The sequence below is a fragment of the Lepisosteus platostomus genome, chromosome 10 (genome assembly GCF_059453375.1).
Source record: "Lepisosteus platostomus isolate fLepPlt1 chromosome 10, fLepPlt1.hap1, whole genome shotgun sequence".
Taxonomy (NCBI): domain Eukaryota; kingdom Metazoa; phylum Chordata; class Actinopteri; order Semionotiformes; family Lepisosteidae; genus Lepisosteus; species Lepisosteus platostomus.
Window position 1 is genome coordinate 2,323,225 of NC_142620.1, and position 16,898 is coordinate 2,340,122.

General features: G+C 37.4%; 1 protein-coding gene across 41 annotated transcripts in view; it reads left to right on the top strand.

The window, feature by feature from the left end:
- LOC148653013 (neurexin-3a) overlaps nt 1-16,898 on the top strand; it is a 386,386-nt gene that overhangs the window by 149,666 nt on the left and 219,822 nt on the right. For all 41 annotated transcript variants that reach the window (XM_088647457.1, XM_088647475.1, XM_088647430.1 and 38 more), the window contains one exon: nt 385-504. In XM_088647457.1, coding sequence (XP_088503583.1) covers nt 385-504 — 120 coding nt within the window. The remainder of the gene's footprint in view (nt 1-384; nt 505-16,898) is intronic.

Here is a 16,898-nt window from a genome sequence, read left to right on the forward strand (position 1 = left end):
TTTGGACTCTTTCAAAAACAGATTGCAGTACTGTATATGCACATTTCACTAAAGTGGGCAGATTTGTATTCCTGTGGAAAGACCATACAGTATCTCTACATGATGGACTGTTTCTGTTTTTCTTTTCTCATTATTAGTAAGGGGAGGGTAAGCACTACTTATTTTTATAATTGTATGGATTTGACAGGTCTCAGACTGTGAACTGCTCTGGTCAGTAGAGTTGCACTTTTATCTTTTCGGAAGTATTTCTAAGCCCCCTGGGAGGGAATGCTCTTTCTTTAAAAAAAGAAGTGCATGACAGATAAGGTGCATTTTGCATGGGACTTTGCCCCACATGTGGTAGTGGGTTGTCTTGCTATTTTGTTTCTTTGCTTGTCCTCATAGGCCCCAGCACCACCTGTCAAGAGGACTCTTGTGGTAACATGGGCATCTGCATTCAGCAATGGGAGAACTATACCTGTGACTGTTCCATGACGTCCTATGCTGGCACTCAGTGCAATGACCGTGAGTACTTTTTTGCTTTGAGTTCTGAATGCTTACAGCACAGCCTGGTGCTTGTCCTCTCATCATTTCCTCTTTTCAGCTTGCATGGTCAGTCATGAAAAAAATTAGAAGTCTTTGAGAGCAATATCATGTGTTTCAAGTTGCAAAAATTTGATTTTCTATTTTTAAAATACCATATACTTTACTGTATGTGCTCTGTAAAATATTATCTAATTTTCAAATTAGATATTACTTTACTGTTTAGGATAACATTAATCTACAGTATGCTTTAAAAAATTCAAGTTCGTTTTTGACTTCGAAATGACAAGATGTGGTTGCTTTGCCAGGAGGTAACGAGCATGATTCAGCAATCACACCGCAATCATGCTTTTCCTTGTCTTGGGTTCATATCTTGAAGTGACCATTTAATTTGGCTTTCCAAGTGTCTGCTAAGAAAGTAAGTGTACAATATATTGATGATTTAAAGAAAATAAAAAGGTTCAGCCACTCAGCCCTGACAAAGAGATGTGAGACGAGGTTCTTAAATGAGAGTGGGAGTTCAGATTCTTAGAAAGAAACATTTTCTTGTCAAGATTGAGGTCTGATCATCGAAAGGTACGTCACATGTCTTATTTTTTCTTCAATGGAAACTGATGGCTTAACTGTACTCCTACGTTTGTCTAAAAGCTTAAAACTTTCTATAATACGCATGATAAGGCTATTGATCTGAATTATCAGTGTGTTTATTTGAAGTAAATGTTGTGATTTATGTACACAGAATGTATACTACATTTTTAATCTGGCATTTTATCATGATTTGTCTTTTTCCTACTCCTTCCTATAACAATTGAAATGAGAACAGCAATGAGCCTCTGAGTCCTGTTAAAAAAGAGATAATACTATAATAAACAATGTTCTGAAGCTTCCTGATCAAATTCACTGTTTAAATATGGACATTAAATAATTTCAGTTTTGGTCCTCTGATTTGAATCCATGGTTTTCACAGAGATGGATTTACACTGCTTTTAAGCAATGGGGCAATGCTTATGAAAATCATATTCACCAGCTGGATGTGGTTGCTTGTTACTGTGTGTTTGATCCCTTGAACTAATCGGATTACAAACGGGCACAAGGTGGCATAATACACACCTGCTCCCAGCTGCTAATGGACTGTTGTCACAGTTTGTACTACAGAGGGCAAAGATCTGTGTGCATCTGGACCTTTGCTCTATATTGTGGGACACAGGGGTCATGAAAATGTTCAGGAAAGGTCTGAGCAAATCTTCCTCGAAGACTTGTTTATTGAAGCTTTATTAATTGTCCTGTCTGTTTTGTAGAAGATGATTGTTTGGGGGAATGCTGTTCTCATGGTGAGACACAAAAGGGCAAGACTCCTGGGCCTCGGTTTCTAGTATGTTTTGTGTATGAGTAATTCAGTAGTGTCAACAAAAGGAAGCATTATCTTTTCAAAACCTGTGATGTTTCAACAATGCGTCTTGGAGGCAGGTGTTGTTTTGAGCTGGTGCCTGTCACTCGAGACCACTCAGACTTCTCTGAATTGACCTTCTGAAGATTTCAGAGGGGCAGGCAGCTTTTCTTAGCTTCCATAACAAAGGAAACTTGGCATGTCACAGTTTGTGAGTCAGTACAGAGAATCAGAATTCAGTTTCAGAGGTACGATGAAACTTAATTAAATAACGCAGTGGGAGTAATGCAAGTGTCATCTGTGCAGTTGCAGTCCCCATAAACATCTGTCTGCCTGCAGTTGGGTGGATACAGCTGCAGCGATTGAACAGGCATGTTGTGTGCTCCACCTTAGGATCCATTAGGACTGAAGATGGTGTACCGTAGAAATTTCATCTCATCAATCATAAAAATCGTGGGCTGATGACAAATCTATTTCACAGCTTGACCTCTAGTTTGTCCTGTGGTCAAAACCCACCACATTTATACGTATAAATATGAAAAGCTCATACTGAAACTCTACCACAATGGAAAATTCAGAAATACCAAAGGACATTTTGTCTCAGAGTCATTTATGTGAGCATTAATAATTAATGGCTTTTATCACCTTCATGATATTTCATCAAGGTGAACACAGTTATGCCTTTCTTGATTTAGAACACAAAAGAAAATGTATGTTTTTATTTTTATTTAACATACGTTCCTACAGAATAAGAATATTTTCTTTATAGAAAGCCATTCTCCTAAAGAAAGCAAAAGAGCACCAAAGTTATTTAGGCTTTATACAGTACCTTTCAAATACAGACTGAAGAAACACATGAGATTTTCAGTGTTTTTGAGAAGGCAATATTAGTCTCCTAACATAGTGGTATGGAATCATATTTTGACAGGTCTTTGCAGAGAAGACACTGTATTTCTACTGGTGTTTGTGTTTTGTTGCCTGACTGCTTTGCTATTGGCAACCATACAGGTTATTCCTGACAGTATCTGCCAATCTCTCAGATTCCTCCCTGTTTTCATTGGAACTGACTGAGTGTGAAGAAGACACCTGGTTTTTATGGTGACTGTCACCTTACTTCCCCAATACTTTTTGCATTTGTGTATCATGTGGTCAAACACCAGGGGGCAGTAAAGTGTTGTATTCTCCACAAGTGAGCAAAAAATGTGATTACATTAAAATTGCAGTGATATTTTTTTTCTCTCCTCCGTATATTACAACACATACTGCCATTACCAGTGCATTTAAATAGATTTACAAACAGACATTTAAGGAGACTTCTACTGAAAAAAAGACAAAACTGGTGAGCATCACAAGATGTTACTTATTTTCATACTGTATATTTTACTTCTATTAATATAACGTTTTTTATATGTAAATATAGTATAAATTAACATATATTTGTGAATATGTGCAACAGAGCATCTATCTAAAATTTATAAGAAATGAAGAATTCTAGAATTCTTTGTGTTAACCAAAAATATAAACAAAAGTATGCAATGTCAAAACAGTCAATAATGTCAATGTAACAAACAAATATAACAAATATAGCTAAAAATTCAATATATTTTCATCATTCTACGCGGGGAATAATATACACTATTAATAATACACATTAATATTCAAGCAATAATAATTACTGTGAAGGCCTAGATATTTCATTTTTCTAGTCTACTGAAAGACATGTTAAAAAAAGGTCTTATCTTGTTCTTTGTGAAGGCACAAATCCACTTTTCTGTCCATTTTAATCCAACAGATGGAGGGTTTACTCTGGAGCAATTTCAGGGCTGTAAGAATATTGGGTGTGATGTTTTCTTAACCCTCACATGTGTTTACAGTGTTGTGAAGAGTATTTCTCATGTTATTCTTCTGATTTTCAGAAATAAGAACTATTGTTTTAATAAAGGAGGAAAACCACTCTAACAAATAGCAGTAATATCCACTACAGGAGCTGATGTAGACAAATTTGAGATTCAGTCGACCATTAGGAATCAGAAGATTTTTTTCATCTCTTCAGCAAACAGTAAGATTTACAGGCCTTTTGTTCTTGTTTGTGTTAAGTGTGTTTACTTGGTCACTGTTTGTATTGCTGTGAAATCCACAGCTACTGTATGACACTGAGCAAGCTATTGTCTCTGCATGATCCTGTTCAATTGGATTCTAGACAACTAAATCCCAGCAGAGCAGGAGAATGCTGTTTCTGGAATCTTAGGGTGCTTTTTCCAGCCTGAGATGGTAGCTTTTATTACATTGACGACACTGACACAAGCAAGCATGGTGCCAGGGAAGAGGCTTTGATTCTCTTGTCATCGCTACTGCGCTCCCCTCAGTGGAGTTGTACAGGGTTTAATAATTAATAATTGCATTTATATAGCGATTTTAATCCTGAAGGATCCCAGCGTGTGAGAGGTGATCCACTATATTCAGCAATGTGCTTCACCAGCAGCCCTCCTACACAGGTCAGGTAGAGATGTGAGAGAAATTGGTTCACCATTTGCTTTTAGGTTGAATTTCAGGGAAGCCGGTTACAGTCTATAAACCCAGAATGGATTTTAGCCAAGACACTGGGGTTAAACCCCTGCCATTATTAACAATGCCATGGTATCTTTACGGACCAAGTAGTCTGGACCTCGGTTCAACATCCTGTCCAAAGGATGGCATCTCCTACAGCAGAATGTTCCGTCCGACTCTGTGAGCTGGGGGCGCTGGTTTAGAAACCCCTGAAGGATGAGCCGCTTACAGCAGCCACCTCGTTTTCCTCAGAGGTCTCCCACACCAGTCCTGACAAGCCACAGCCTTGCATGAGACCTGGAATGAAACCCAGGAAATCTGGAATTGGCGGGTTGTGTCTAGTGTACGTACTGTAGCACTGTTTTGTATATTATCCTGCGGCAGATACTGCCGCCTTTGTCATCAGTATAGGGTTTCACTAGTCTCTTGTACACTGATGGAGGTGTGTAAATTAGGGAATGTCTTTTGTGATTGTCTAGAGACCCTTTTTAATGCTGAAGCAGCCTGCATCAGCTGCCCAAATCGCACATTAATGAGAAATGCTCCTTAAATACATTTTCTTTAATCGCTCACTCTTTTGTGCGACATTTTATTGCATTTTATTTAATGTTTTACTTTCACGTATACAGTAAATACAGTCACAGACATAAGCATTGATATCCTGCATTTCAAACTATTTTACCAAGTATGATTAGTCTGCACATCTAGGATTTACAACTATTTACTATTTAATTTTCCCACCTTAGGAATATACTGTAGTGTAATGGGACAGCTGTCACTTAACTCACCAATATATGTTGCTCCTCCACAGAATAATCTTTTCATACTGTAGATACAGTACCACATTGGCTAATGTATTTTTTCAACACCACACATTTGCACTAAATCTTATTTCAATTATCACATCAGCCTTATTGCAAGATAACTTTCAGGTGGGTAGGTTTCTATCATTATCCATTTCTGTATCATTAATGTCATAATATCCAATTTATTTCAAGGGCTTACGAACTCTGTGCATAATTGAGTATGTTGGTTGGGCCTGGAGGGGTCGTTGACAAGTCCAATTATTCAATCTATTTAATTAAATTAGTTTCCAGCCTTTTATTCCTAGAAGGGTTATGTTTTGATGTTTTTGAACAGGACACAATCTATTTTTGAACTGCATTTTATATGATTTACTGCTTTATTATGGATGCCTTAAGTATTTACTGTTTCCTTTGCCTTTGTTTTTAACAATACATAGAGCCAGACCACAAAAAAACACCTTTTAATTTAGGAAATTCCCTGTTGTGCAATCAGACTAGATCTGCTGTGTTCTTTTATAAAGTGACACAGACTGTAAGGCATTATCCTGATTTCTTCCTTGGTCATTTACTGATCTCAGAATACAATGTACTGAAGCTGCTTGATAAATTTCTCTATGAAATTTCCATTTTTCCTTAAAATGCAAATATATTGGGATAGGCTTGCTGTTATCTGAAATTACTTTTTTGCAATATATGATTGCTTCAGGAATCATAAATGTTGTGATTCAAAAGATGTGCTTAAAATATACATATATATTGTGAGCAGTTCAGTTTTATTTTATTTATTTGGTAAGCTGGTGGATAGAAATACACTAGCTGCATGCATCTAATTACACTACTTGTAGTATAATTATTCAGCTTTGCAGTGTAGTACAGTACTGTATATGTTGAGGAATAAGCTTGATTCTGGGAGTTACTGTATGTAATAAATTGAGGTTATCTGTTCTCAGTCCAGCTTGAATGACCTTGGGCATTGTAATAATGGTAATAACTACTGAAGGCCAACCCAATCTAGCTGGAGGACAGTCAGCTCAAAATTGCTTGGAACCCTGTGTATATCCTCACACTGCTTCTTTTAATGCCTTGTGATATCAGCAGGCTCTTAAGATGTTATCTGTTGACATAAAAAAAGCATTGTCTTTGTTCACTCCATAAAAAAACAGTCACATTGGCAGTCACATTGTTTTTTATGTTTTAGAACATCCTACAGAGTCCTTGGATAGCCAGAAATGTAAAATGGTAAAGGGCAATGATACCAGCTGAGTGTTAATATTGCATGTGTTCCTGGTGGCACAGCTGACTACTGAATTAACTCACTATTAGCGCATGGAATTTGGAAAACAGGCAAGAGATCTAGTTGGTATGTTTATTTACTGTTCATTCAAGGAGACTTGGGTTGAAATCCAGCACAGATCACAGACTACACGCGCTTCATGGTTTAAACTGACTCATTTGTGGGCAGTTACAGGTTCTTCATTGCACAAAGCCTCCTGAGTCTGACTGAGTCATGCGAAGACCCAAGTTAAAATACAGGTTACAAAACGAGGCAAATAGAGTAGAGAATAGAGTGTAGAGGAGTTTATGTACCAGGTCAGTTAGTGCAAGAATATTATAGATATAATAATATAGAGAATAGTATGGTAACATCCCTCATCAGAACTTTCAACAGCATTGGAGCTCCTAATGTGCTGTTGATGTAATGGCTTCTTTGGCTGCTTGTATGAGCTCAGCATTTGAGGAAAGTATTGGGAATCAGATCATTTGGAGGGAGACAGAGTGTAATATCTCTTCTGGTACAGAAGATGGGATTGTTATGCTTATATTGGTCCCCTGGACAGCCAAAGACTTTGAGACTTTGACTGCCCTACTGGCACCAGGGCAGCTTGGTCAGTTTAATAAGGAATTCTTAATTTGTTTTAATAATCACAATTGTACTATAAATAGGATTTCAAATATCAGCCCTATCGAAATCCAGCTTGTGTCTGCTAAATTAAACTTTGACTAATACTTAAAAAATGGTTCTTGGCTAGAAAATAAATAGGAGGTATTGCTTTCAGCAATGCACTTAACTATCTGTATTTTCAGTGTTATCTACAGGATTCCTCAATAGATAGGATGTTTTTCACTGTCTCACCCCCAACAAGATACTCTGTATTTTACAGTGAGGAATGAAATACCTTCATGTGAAGAAGCTGCTGTAAAATGATAAGTTTAATTTTAATACACCAGCAACAGCTACTGCTCCATTCCACCATTCTCCTTTTTAAAATGTTAATTACACAGGTTAATATAAAAACAACACTACTTCTGATTATTTTGGAGATGACTCTGAGGGTTGTTTTTCTGTTCTTATTTGCATTATGATTTGTAAGTAGTGCTTCCAAATAAATAAATGAATTAAATTTACCTGGAGGAATAGAATAATTTTCTTTCTTGCTCTCTGGTCTAAACAAAATGTGAGTAATTAGAGTGCATCTTTTCTGTATGCTTTGCTAAGATGTTTCAAAGAAAGACAGCTTAAAACATAAATAAAACAATAAAGTACATCCATGTATAGTTCACACAGGGACTTAATCAAGACAGCATATCCTTCACTCCGTTGAAGATGGAGAAGTCTGTTCAGCAGCAGCATCAATTAAGGAGGATGAGGGGTTCTAACAAAAGCAATGACATATTGTGAACCATTCAGTATCTAATGTACTGTTTACAGCAGGATTTATTACTTCAGGGAGGAAAAGGCAAAAGTAAACTGCATAACATTTTTTACATCAGCTACAGCTCCCTGAAGTTTTGTACGAGTGATATGAAAGACACAGGTAAGCTCGCTATCAAACACATTTTCATTTGAAATCGAGGGATGTGAGATTTGGATCCCAGCTTTCTGTGATCCAGCATGGAGCATTGAGATTAAAGAGAGCAAAGTTAAGGAGTGTAGTGGGAAAAGAATGGCAAAACATAGTTGTAAAAGCTGTAGTGAGTGATCGGTTTTGCACAGCTAACCTGTGAATGTATAATGCAGATGTCCCACAATGTTCTGCCTTATCTTACCGATAAGTGCAGAATGACATCCTGGGATACACCGAGCAAAGCAGCAGCTCAGCTGCTTGGTCTTCAATAATGGATAAAAGCACATTTTCTAAATGTAATTAACCAATACACTTTCTCCAAAAAATAGTCTTGTATTGCTGCAGTTCACACACATATTCCTGAAAACAACTGACTACATATGTAATAGAATTCCAAATGGTTTTCAGCACTGGATAATGCACAGGGTTATCTGTCATGAACCCACTTAGGGAATACATTAAGTATAAAAAAAAGGAATAATAAATAATCTTACCCTGGCATAGCACCAGACTTACTGGAGGAAATCTTTGTAATAGCAACTAAATGCACTGCAGATTATAAAATGGCTCTTAAGATGTTCTAAACCCTTGTTGTACACAGACCCAAAGAATAATTTGAATACTGATGGTTTCCAAATGTTTTTATGATCTGAATCCATGCAGTGCCACCTTTGGTCTTCATGGAGTTGACGAAAAACATTATTTATGGTGCTATTTTTTTACCAATGTAAGAAAATTCAAATCTTTCTGGATTTTTATATTTGAAAATGGTCTTTATTAATCTGTATTTGTGTCACAAGGCTTATATTCCAACCTTACATAGTTCATTTCATAATTGCTCATTTAAGAATTACAAGTACAAGATTAATTACAACCTTCAGTTATTACATCCTACTGTAATTTCAAGTCAAAGAAAAATAAACTAACAAAAATAATTTTTCCTGAAGTGTGTGTGACAGACCCACCCTTAGCTTGGGTGGTCCCAGAAAGCTCATGGTTGTTTTAGAAGTACCGGAAGTTTTATTTAAAAAATAATAATAAAAGCCTCCCCATGACTGATACCAAACCCCACCAACACTGTGCAAGCTCTTTTAATACTATAAAACCACTAATTAAAACCCATGTGAGAATGTGAACCTTCACCAATTATTATCTGAACTGCCACCCAGCATGTGTATTTACACTTGTTATAGGTCTTTTGGCGGCAGGTCAGCGTTACTGCAGTCCCTTCATGGACCCATTTGCCATACAGTAGCATGCTTTAAGGTGTTTTATCTCCACTTCTTTGTTGTTCGAGGACTTGAAATCCCATCACAGGCTGATGAATCTAAATATCTTCTTGAAGAAGAAAATGCTATCACTCTGTGATGTGCTTTTCGTTTTTTCTGCTTGACTTCTCAAGAGTATTAGTTTGATTAGACATTTAATTGCAGCTTAGTTCCTGATGTGCTGGGAAAGTGAAAGACTTAAAGCTGAAAAGTGTTTGTGAAGTTGTGCATTAGAAAATGAATAAGGGCATAGTGACAATGTCAAGTCAACACTAGGCGGAGGTTGCGAGCAGCTGTCACAACTGACACATCTTCGGCCATATTGTGCTGAAAGGTAACATTTTGTTTTTATCAGCCCATCTACTCTATTTCAAGAAAACAGCTCAAATGCTCTATTACAGAAGTGCTCATTCTCCCCTGGCCGAGAGGGAATACAGCAAGACAAACAGTTGTCTTGGGCGGAGCGGTGGCTCTGTGGCTAAGGATCTGCGCCTGTGACTGGAATGCAAGAAATTGTATAGGGCTAATAAAGAAACATTATTATTATTAGTTCTTGTTGACTTTGTTAATATGCCAATGTGAAAACACACAGTAGATCAAAATGTTAACTTCCTCTTATGTAAAAACGTCTTATTTTGAACATAAATAGGCAGCTCATCATACTGCATGGACAATACAGTACAAGGGTGTGTGTAGTCACTGTTTTCAAGCAAATTGTATTTCTGATAACTTCTCTGCTGTAGTGGCTTGGTATCTGCACTCTTAAGTTATTTAATGTTTTTCTACTCTTATGTAAAAAGCTGTGTGGAAATTGTTCATTTCTTTGTGGGTCAAGATCTCATGTTGAACTTCGAATAAGTCTGAACCCTTTTTTGATCTACTGTTGACACTGTCCTTCCTAGCCATCTTCACACAGATGGGCAGTGCAGCACAGTAGTCAGGTCTGGCATGGTTTCAAAGAGAGTGACAGGTAAAGGGCAGAAACAGTGCCTTTCCATCACTTAAAACAGTAAATAGGGACTGGGAGAACCACATAAATTACTAACAGATTGCCGTGTCAGTAATGAGGCCCTGGTGGGTTTGTCTCATTGTGGATCTGTGAATGATTGCATTAGCCAAATAATGTGGATGATTGCATCTCAGTTATTGCAAATGTTTGTGACACATTGCAAAATGACTGTTTCATCTTGACAGTTTTTGAAAATCAAAATTGGCTTTTAAGAAACCAATTTAACATTTTAAATGTAAAAAAAATCTCCAGTTTACAGCATTTTGTCTTTGCCGTTGGTATAGGGTAGATACCTCAAGGATAAGGTTCACTGTGGAGCAAAATGGAGGACAGCAAATAAGCTCTTGTGATTCGTTCATTAGCAATCCCTGTAAAATATTAAACTTCCTCTGTTTTGTGTGGAGTATTGTTTTCTCTAATTTAACATTTACAAAAATCCCAGGTGTTGGGCTGTTATATTGCAGTTCCAAATTAAGACACTGGTGTCCAGAAAAATCTTCATTTTGTAATATCTGTAATACTAATAAACAGCTTATTTAATTTTTTTTTCTAGAGGTTCAAAAGTATGAGGTGAGAAATCTCTCACACACACAAAAAAATAGAACAGCAGGAATAAAATGTTTAAGGAATGCCATGAAGAGAAATGTGGAGAAATCTGGAGTTCAGGATAATCCGTTTGGGAAACTAAGATGTAAGCATGTGGGAGACGAACAGGGAACCTTCTTCTCATGCTTCATTTTCTGCCCATAGTGTAGTCGCCTAGGCAGATTTAAGTAAATTCACTCAGGTTGACAGGGGATGAAAGGAATGGAAGATTTATAACTTACTTGAGTTCCAATTCATCACCCCAGTGTCACACACTTATGATGGCCCTGCCAAAAAAATAAAGAACTGCAGGACAGTGGAAATGGCACTTTATGACAGGACTGGGAGAAAAATGTCTGTGGAGGGTAAATTGATTTGAATACTGCAAAGAAATATTACGGTGCAGTGTGTAGATGATTAGTGTGATCAGGTCCTCCCACAACGTGCTCTAATTGAATTTGAAGTTTAGAAAAAAAAATTGCAAAGAAAAGCAAAGCGAATGGAAGCACAATGCTGTCTTAGAGACAATAAACGTCTTTTTGTTGAAATGTGGTGATCTATCATTTCCGCGCATTGTCTTTCATTTCTCTCCATCTACCAACCTACCTGTTTTTGTCACTGTGCAATATATTTTTGAAGGATGTGGCACAGGGCATTTGAAGTGTGTGTGTATATACAGTAGTGTGTCTATACAGAACACAGTTTTCCCTGACTTACTTTACGTGTATAGAAAATGATAAAATCTTTTACTGATATTCTAACAGAAGAAACAGAAATGTACATGACATGCCACATTTTAGCAGTTTATGGAATAGACAATATTTTATTTAAAATAAAAGCTTTAGGCGCGGTGCAATGCTAGTTCACTAGGGCAAGCTCTGGCGATGTAATCAGCCTGCTCCTGACCTTTTCCATGTCTTCATGTCAGCGAGCAGAGGCCAGAGGTGCACCTCCACTCCGTGTTGCAGAGGGAGCTGTCTTGCAGCAGTCAGGCTCAGAGTGTTGGAGTTAAAGAGGGGGGCGTGCAACAGGCCTGCTTTTCCCTGATAGAAGACGGGGGCAAGGTGCTTTGGAAAAAACAATAACTGTTTCTTTCAAGAGCTCCACAATCCTAAAAGAGAGGACCCAGCGTCCCGCCAGCAGCACAGAAGAACAAGGGCAAGACACCCCATGTTCCTTTTGTCACCCCAAATTCCTTTAGCAAAGGTATTTACAGTAGCAGAAGTCTGAGGTCAGCTCTCAAACTGCTCACAAGCATTAGTCTCTGTTAACAGCAGCTTTCTAATGCTGCCCTGAAAAGGGAAGTGTAGATATGAATATTGTTGTGGGCTCGGATACTCTTTGTGGTGTGGCTCACTAACTTTCACAGCTGTCATCTTTGTTTTTTGTTTTTTATAGAGGCAGCTGCCTTTTGATGCAATGTCTAGCTGTCTTCTGTAATACAGCACTTCTCTTAAGACTTCTGTTTGATTTTTAGTTTACCTCCATAGTCATATCATAGATAAAGTATCACAAGTTAAACTCATTAAATTGGTTATTTTCCGAAAAAGAGTTTATTGAATTGGCACATCAAGAAAATACTGTGAGAGCAGAAAATCCATTTGTTTGTTATAGCAGAGTGACCTTGAGGCAGTGAAAACGTACTCTGCTTTAAGGCTGTGTTGCACAAGAGGAGATATCAATCACATTATGTTTGCAGGATAAATTTATAGGAGAAAGCAACATATAAAAATCACCCGATCAATATGTGTGCTGATGTCTTCAGTGTTTTTTTGCATTTTGTGCTTGGACGTAGACCAAATTATAAGTGTTTTTACTTCAAATTATGAAACAGTAATTACTGTACTGTATGTACTGTAGTGTTTCTACTCATAGTACATGAGTATAGTTTTTTAAGTTCATTTGAATATGAACTTTATTAGATGTCAAATTACATCTGATTAATTCTGGTTATTTTTTTAAATATCTGAATACAGTATGTTCTTGTAATCAACTAAAGAGATTTAAAATACAAGAAAAAGAAGAAACTGTACTAAATAAATTTTAAGATAGTTATGGCAGTACAGTATATGATTTTGGAAGTCAATATATTTTTGCACATATGCGCTGATGGACATTAAACAGCCCTTTGACTGGTCTGTTTAGCCAATGAGATGAAAATAGTAATGAAATTCTCTGTTCATGAGTGTCACTGTGCAGATATTTCTTATTCCTTTCCTGACTTTCTGGAAGCATGCATTTTGATAAATACAGTAGGTCCTTGTTATTTTTGTTAGAGGAGTCATATTTCTGTTCTTTATGTCTCATATTAATGTGCATTAATGTGCATTAATGAGGTTCTTGAAAAGCAGAGATGGTCTGTTGCACCCAATATTAAAACTGATGTTACCAAAGTGACTCTAGACAGCCATTTCATTCCCTGTATTTGATTTGATGCCTTACACTGAATGTGTATCCAGCTTTCTTTCCTTCATGCTCTCTCTCTTCCTGTCCCAGGTAGACTCTCTCTCTCACAGCTGCTAGTCTGATTGTCACTTGCTAAGAAGACTTCTCTCATAATTCTAGCTGCTGGAGGTTAGAGAGGAGTGGTCCTCTCGGAAAACGCGTCCATCATATCCCTTCTCAACAGCAGTCCTGGTGTTTAATGATGTTTCTGATGGTATTGATTTACCTACGAAGACATAATTGAACACTACTTTGTGGAATGTGCCACTGAAGACAGTCCTAATAAATCTGCTATAGATCCCACCCTCAGCCCTGAGAGGTGGCATTCCATGCTTGCAGTCCTTTGTGGTCTAGTTGTGAAATCAATGCTTAGTTTGGCATGAGCCTTGCACATTTAGGGTATTTTATATTGAAGTCATGTAATCTGTGGATTGGACGTGCTCAGGAAAGCTTTGAAGTATAACAGAAACAGAATAACAACCCATTTGTCATATGAGACAGCATCCACACTGACAGCTTTTTACTTTTATTGATTTAGATTCATGTGAATGAAAAGGTCATGGCCTGGCTTCTTATAATTTCATTTGACATCTCAACTTATCCCATGTTCATCACAATTTTATATTGCTCATCAGGCTGTAGGCTTTAAAGTAATTCACTGTTCATTAATTAATTTCACCGTCTACTTGCTTGTTTGCATTTGTCACAGATCAGTGACAAACCCACTCCTGCTATTACCTGATATATGTGTGTATATATACTGCTGTGCGAAAGTCTAAGACATTTTGCATTATTTTAATGAATCAATGATTTAATATTTCCACTAATATTTCACTCGTATTTGCAATGGTGACTATGCCAAATACTATATACAGTGTATTCTGCTTTGTAAACAGAATATTAAAGGGAATATTTCATACAGTAGTTCCAAGCCCACAAAACGCATGTGCACTACTAGATGGAAAAAATGCAGTGACCAGTTTCAAAATGCACACAAACAGTAGTTGTAATCACGCAACATGACTCTGTTAAGGAGAAAGTTGAAAAAAATGTAGGTTGTAAAAAGTACAGAAACAGGAAGGAAAACACGTGGTGATCTTTTTTGAAAAGGTGAAGGAACAGAATCCATGACAGATGAGCTGTTCTCTGTACAGTTTGTCATGTAAAAAGTAGAAAATAAAACTTCATTAAATACTCTAAGCTGTACATGCTTATTTAATAGTGTAAAGGGCATATTCCATTTCATGCAAATTCAAATATGAAAATAAGTAAATAGAGCATTAGGAATGAACATCTAGAACATCATGATCTGCGTAAACACACGAAATGCATTACTACTACTGTAGATGCAGAAACAGTTCAGGAGAAATCTTTCTGGATTTTACAGTATAAGATGTAGCCATTTTTACTTCATAAATACAGTACATACAGAGTAAGAAATGGATGTGAAACACCTGATAATGGGTCAATTAGATATGATCTGTAAATGTGATGGATTAACTGCTACAGCACTTCATATTGGCTTCTTGTGTACAGTATAGTTTACCTTGAGTTGTTGTGATCAAGTTTTGGAAGATTCTCATCAGTGTGAATTAAATATTGGTAAATGGCAAGCTTGGTTTCTTCTCACCCAAACTAAGCTGTATACTTCACAAAGGTGCTGCAGTACAAAACACTTGTAGAGATTTTCTGTGTCTTTTTTGATGTTCATAACATACCTACAGTACAGTATGTTGTAATGGAGCAAGCAGAGGTTTGTTCTAAGCTGAAAATTGAAAAAGAAAAACACCATATTTTGACTGAGTAACAGGATCAAAATGCAGAGGCACCATAGCCAAAATTGTTTTTTCTTTTTATTTGTCAGTATGGAATTAACCTCTGCTTGTTCCTGTTCAGCTGATGTAGCTCTGCATTGAACCCGGCACACATTGTAGCTGATGAAGGTGTCTAAGATGCTTAAGACTGTTTCACAACTGTAAACCAGTGTTACTATACATTATTGTGTATGTGGTACTGCACTGTATATAAACATCTATAAAATGACCACACCAGCACTTCTGTCACCAACTAGAGCTACAGAGCTGCAGGCATTGACATATGTTAGTAAAACTATATCATTGGATTTTTTTTCTTAAATTTAAAGCAATTTACAAAAAAATGGCAACTAGCCTCACTCTATCCGTCTGTGACAGGAGAGATTGATGGTCTCATTCCTGTGTAATTAATATCTTCAAAATGTCCTGCCTCTCTTTCCTGGAACAATTTTACTGCCGTTATAATGCAAAGTGGCAATATATCCTGCCAATTCAAAGAAAAATGGAAATTACACTGCCAAAACAAATTCAGCAAGCTATAGAAACCCATTTAAAGAGATGCCAGAAAAACCTAGCTCTTTAGAAGACACTCCGGACTTCAGCGTATGTTACAGCACAAGTTTGTATTTTTCCAACCAAAGTATGATTTCTAGTTGGCCTTACCATATGTACAACACTCTCCTTTTATTCTGATAAAAGAAGAAATTCTAAAAAAATGAAAATGCATCTAAATGTACTGTATTCAAAAATGGAGCTGTAATCAACATAATAGCATAGACAGGACAGGGTGACAACATCAATACCACTCATAATCATCATCATAAACTGTGAGGTGGACAGCCTTGGGAATCAATTTCATTTCAAGCCTTTTTTCTACCTAATCTGTTTAAGAAATCTCCACAAGCATGAACAACTGCTTGAAGATTAAGCGTATTTACTGGAGACCACAATAGCTGAAACACCCATTGTGCATTCTTGGAGTGCAAGGTGAGCTCACAGTGTTGATATGACCTGCTCAAGGCTGGGTTTTGGTGTAAGTCAAAAGTGAACAGGATTCCCCAAGTAGTGGCAGGAATCCTGGCACAGAAGGGGTGTGACTCATCCTGGGATTCCTTGGTCCTGCTGGTTGCCTGCAAGCTTGCAGTGATGTCAGTGAATGACAGGCTTCTCCTTCAGCAGTACACTGCAGAGCTCACAGGGCATCAGATGACATAGGGCTGCTGTCATGTCTGCTGCTGGTGATGGAACTTAGCAGCTGTCCGTTGTTCAAGAGATAAACCCGATAGCAGGTGAGGACAAAGGCAGAATGGTTGTTAATGAGCAGCGTGAGCAGCAGGCAGACACAATCCGAGAGTGTAGTCGGCAAAGCAAAGTTTGAAAACCAACATACTGTAGTAGCAAGACACAGAGGGAATCTGAAAGGCGTAATAGAGATCAAAGCGAAGTAAGGAATACAAAAGAAGCAGAAGGTTTGGAACACAGGATTTACAAAGCAAAACATATGAGAGACTCTAAGCAAAACAATATACCACAATACAGCACTAAACATTATACGTAGATAACAGTCACAGTAGATCTTACTGTATAATAACCTGAACCACCTGAGATCGGGAGTCGTCATAAATTGTCCCCAGGTGGTACAGGTCTTCTGTCTGGTTGCGGGTTGACA